We start from the raw sequence: 5,003 nt of genomic DNA on the forward strand, positions 1-5,003 counted from the left end.
GGATTCACATGTAACATAACGTTTGCGTGTTTAGATAAGTTTGATTGATACTTCAAATGTTAAACACCATAAGATTGTTATCACTGAAAGCAGAAACATCAATCTGTTCATGGATTTTTGGACACTGGATTCGCTTTTACATAATGATTTACTGCCATGAATCGATAAGAATGAAATAAAACTTCACTTTAGTTTCTATAGATAACATAATTACTGTTTATGTGCCACCAACTTGAGTTTGAAATCAATTATTTACGTAGCACATGTATATACATTAACTTGTATTTAATATTGCAGTAGGTGACTCTTCCATTATCTTGCACAGGTATAGTTATTTATCTAAATATATTATAATAATTAACTAAATTTTGATTCGAACTTTTAAAAATATAGATTCAGTTTTTTTTCATTTATTGATCCTAAACTGATTTACAAACTATCATTATTCCTGTTTTGAATCATAATAATTCATTTTTTATGTTTTTATCATTTGATTTTTTATCTTCAAATTAAATATGGTATTTTCAAAATATATTTAAAGATGATATGTGTGATGAAATAGTATATATATTCTATATTGAATAAAATGTGCTCCATTATTGAAATCTAGTAATATATGAATTGTCGTTTTTAAACTGAAATGAGTTTTCTTGTCATATATTTGTATCATAGTTCTAACCAACAATCTACACTACTTTGTCTCCCCATTCGAAATAGAATGTACTAATATCTGTAAAAGCGTGGATATTTATTTTTCTGAACCATTTTGATAATACTTGCATGAATTTATATTTTTATTAGAAAACAAATAATATATAAGTTGTTCAATAATAATATTTGAGTTTTAAGAAATGTTTCATATCTGACCCAGATCCGTATTTGAACTGGTATGTAATTAAAAATACGATAAAAACCCGTTAGAAACCCCAAAAACTAGCTATAAAACCCACAATCTGATACCATTGATATTGTAAAAACAAAAAAAATCTGATAATATCTAATTATTTGATTAAATTACTCATATACTTTTACTATTATATAAACTTTTGATTCCTTAGATTTGATGAAATTTTAATTATTTCATCCAAATAAAAAATGATAGTATAAAAATTATTGATATGACAATATTAGTTTATTTTCGTTATTAATAACCTATTATATGTTTGTATTTTTAAAATTTTATTTTAAATTTATTATGATTTAGAAATATTCTTAAACACTCAGAATTATAGTACCATTATTATGTACAAAATGACATACCAAATAATATGTTTTTTAAAAACAATTTGTGTATGTATTCATTTTCGATCGTAAATAATATAATACACGGAAAATGATACTCAAATATGTATATGATATATGGTGTAGAATATAGGGTTTTGGTTGTATTGAAAATATGCATAATATTCAATGATCAAAGGTTTGTTTGTATTGAAAATATGCATAATATTCAAATGATCTATTTTGAATATTGATACATAGAGTTAAGAAAATAATATTTTGATGTCATTATATTTGTTAGTTTATATAGGGTTCACAATATATGTAATCAACTTTTAAACTATAATTTATATTAAATTTAAGATTAGCATACTTATAAATATATCTAGTCTCAATACTTTTTTGGTCCATTTATGTGTGTATATATATATATATCCAAAACAAAATACTTAAATGGTATTAATGAATTTAGTAAACCCTTGTAATTAATGGAATTTTGGAAAATTGTGACTTTCATTAAAGGTATAAATCAGAAATGATCATATTCTAATAGTATAGATTAATGTTTTACTTTCAATTTAAATAAATTTATGACATGTATAATTTAATTTAAGAGAAATTGTTTTAAATATCCTAAGTTACTATCACTTTTCAAAAATATACTCAATCAAAAATACCATAAATAAACTGTTCGTATTTTTAAAATGTAATAGTTCAAACACGAATTAAAATACACTGTTCTATTTAAGAATAAGAACACTTAAATTTATGTACTTCAGGCCTTCGATTTATTAGGATGGGCCATAAATAATATAGTTTCAGTTGATGTAACATTTACGTTACGAATATATACTGGAAGTTTTTTAGGTTAACATGTTCTTTCTACGAAGTGCGTCATGAAAAATATTCCCTACGTTTCAAAAAGATATATATTTTAGAGATAAAAATTTGTTTCAAAAAAGTACATTTTTAAAAGTTTTCAATAAACTTTTATCAACTAATTTTGAAAAATTGTAAAGTTCAAATTGTATTTATAAAAAGTGTATTGAAAACTTTTAAAAAATGTATTGAAAACTTATTGGTTTAAAAAAAAAAAATTTGATCAAAAAAAAAATTTGATCAAAAAAAAAAAAATAAAGCAAATATAAAATTACAAAAATTATGTATTTATAACTAAGTTTTAATATGTTTTATTAAAAATTGTAAAATTTTAGAACATATATTATTTTGAAACGGAGGGAACAATGTACTGTGGATGTTAAGCTACGAGTTACGGACAACAATCATCTTGACGGAACAACATGCAGTTGTACAAACTTCTATGTATTACTATTATCAAAATAGACAAACACAACTACACAAGTGTTATTTGTTTCTCGCTTGTTAGAACACAACAACTACATATTGCAAAAACAATGATAAGAGCAATGGTAGGTTTTGTTATTTGTTGTGAGTTTAACGTGGTCTATTATGTTTGAGAAGCGTTTCAAAGTTTGTATAAATGCTATACGGACCATTTCACAAGTGTTTGGACCCACAGATTCACAACTCGATCATACAAAAGCATGAAACAAGTCAACGAACACGACCACTTTTTACCTAGTCACACATTCATAAATGGTCTATCGACTATATCTTTGAGATGATTGGTTTAGGAACAGTGTTTTTTCATGAGCTGTGGTTTGTAATGTGAATATATTTCTGCTTAGTGAGAGAAAGAATAATTGGAATTGTTATTACAATGGATATCAGCATCTCCATCAATGAACTCTTCTTGGGGTTCATATTTTTGATTTTTTATTATTAAATTTTTTCTTTATCTTTTTGATTTTCTTTTAAAAAAAAAAAAATTGGACCATTCGCGGGCCGCCACGTGTCGTGGGGCCCGTGCTACAGTGAAAAGGCGGGTTCACTGCAGTGAATTTTCAAGAGACAGGTTCAGATTTTTATAATATTTTAATATTTTTTTTTCAAAAAACGTGTGAACCTCTCCATTGAACCCTCAATGGAGATGCTCTAAGATATCTTGATTATCTGAGTGACTCTTTATCGAATAACATGTGTCAAAAGGAAGATAATACTGTATCAAATAAGCATTCTACATCCATGCGAAACTACATGTCATATAACTCTATATTCTGTCTTATGGCCACATTTCTTTGTTTGCAAAATGCTGGTTGCAAATTATTCATTCGCGGCGTTAAGGAAACAACAATCATTATATGATTTGACAGCAAAAACAAAAGTCTTTTTCCAAATAATAAACTTCCAAAGACAATATGGTAGACGATACAATATTGCCAGACAATGATATATAATAGCATAACTGATTTAAAGGCAAAAACCTTTAATCATTACAATGTGAAATTTCAGAAATACAAACGCAAACATTTCAGTCCAAACACTTATTATCGATGCTATGATCAGAAAGATCGGCGGCAGGTGCGGCGGTGGTGGTGGTTGTGACAGGCATCTGACTGGTGATTGGTAATTGGTGGTAGCAGTAGCTGTTGTCGTCCATTGAAGCAACGCTGGCTTGAACATCACTCATCTGCTGAGGTTGTCCCATCAACAACGATTGGTGTTGATTTGGATACTGATTTGAACTCTGTCCCTGATCAAGACTCAAACATGTATACATGTCCTGGCTCGAACCGTTGAACCTAGGCTGGGTCTGATCATAAAAGTTACCAAGAGATTGGTATTGAAATGGTTCTTGAAGATTCATATTCTGATGATGAACATGATCATTAGAACCACCATGAGCCTGCTCATTCACACTCATATCCATACCATCATATTGACGCATATGATGATAAACTTCAGTAGGGTTACTTACCAAACCCTCGGTTCCGACAGCAAAAGGGTCCACATCACCAACAACAGGACCAGATGCATCTGTGACAACGACATTAAGAGCACCAATCGCCTCAAGGAACTTGGTCCTGTGAGTTAGCTTATTGACATTATCATCAATTAAAAGATTCAGTGCTTCAATAAAACCTGGATCAGAATAGTGATGCGGCGACATCGCTTTCCCCTTGAGAAGATCGAACATAACCTCTTGAACCTCAATCTCTCGATTCTCTTCATCTATCCTCATCAGTTTCTCTCTTCCTTTCTGGATCCTCTCCCACAGATACCTCTCTTGGTCATACATCTTCTTGTACCGTTGCTCCGGCAGAACATTCAGAAACTTCAAGCACACTTCTCTAGCGCCTTCCTTTGACGGGGAAAACTCCGGCTCCGTATTGTCGCAGCTGTTGATAACCGCACAAGCTTTGACACCACAGAGAGTAGCCAGCTCGTTGACTTTCTTGATAATACCTTTCTTCCTCTTCTTGAAACTTTGGTTCCTTGCAATGTTATCAGTTATGGGTTCTAGTTTTAACTTTCCCCTTGGCATTGTTGTATGTAAGTGAATGATAGAGATATGTTGGCACTTGATATTTCTCTTGTTTATATAGCCTAATGAGAGGCTGGTATTAGGTATGCAAGTCTTATCACTCTCTTTGGGTAATTAATGCTAAATTGCGGTAATGTATAATTTGATAGTGTAAGTATATATATAATATCAAGTCTGTATATACATTATTAGTGAGCTGGCAATAGTGAAATTTCTTCTTTTTTTTTTTTGAAAAAGACTTGATATTATATATATACATACTCTTTTTGTGACTATCTATTATATATTACCGCAATATAGCATTAATTACCCAAAGAAAGTGATAATACTTGAATATGTAATACCAGCCTCTCATTACACTATGTGAAATTTCTTA

The 5,003-nt window shown here is 29.5% G+C and overlaps 1 protein-coding gene across 1 annotated transcript; it reads right to left on the reverse strand.

The window, feature by feature from the left end:
* Positions 1-3,484: 3,484 nt before the first annotated feature.
* Positions 3,485-4,721, reverse strand: LOC130502996 (agamous-like MADS-box protein AGL36). The gene is made up of 2 exons (XM_056997672.1): positions 4,225-4,721; positions 3,485-4,119 (listed from the first exon to the last, which is right to left on the reverse strand). The coding sequence occupies exons 1-2, from the start codon at positions 4,625-4,627 to the stop codon at positions 3,614-3,616; spliced, it is 909 nt and encodes a 302-aa protein (XP_056853652.1). The 5' UTR covers positions 4,628-4,721; the 3' UTR covers positions 3,485-3,613.
* Between the last annotated feature and the right edge of the window lie 282 nt (positions 4,722-5,003).

This window comes from Raphanus sativus, unplaced genomic scaffold (genome assembly GCF_000801105.2).
Source record: "Raphanus sativus cultivar WK10039 unplaced genomic scaffold, ASM80110v3 Scaffold0754, whole genome shotgun sequence".
Classification (NCBI taxonomy): Eukaryota; Viridiplantae; Streptophyta; class Magnoliopsida; order Brassicales; family Brassicaceae; genus Raphanus; species Raphanus sativus.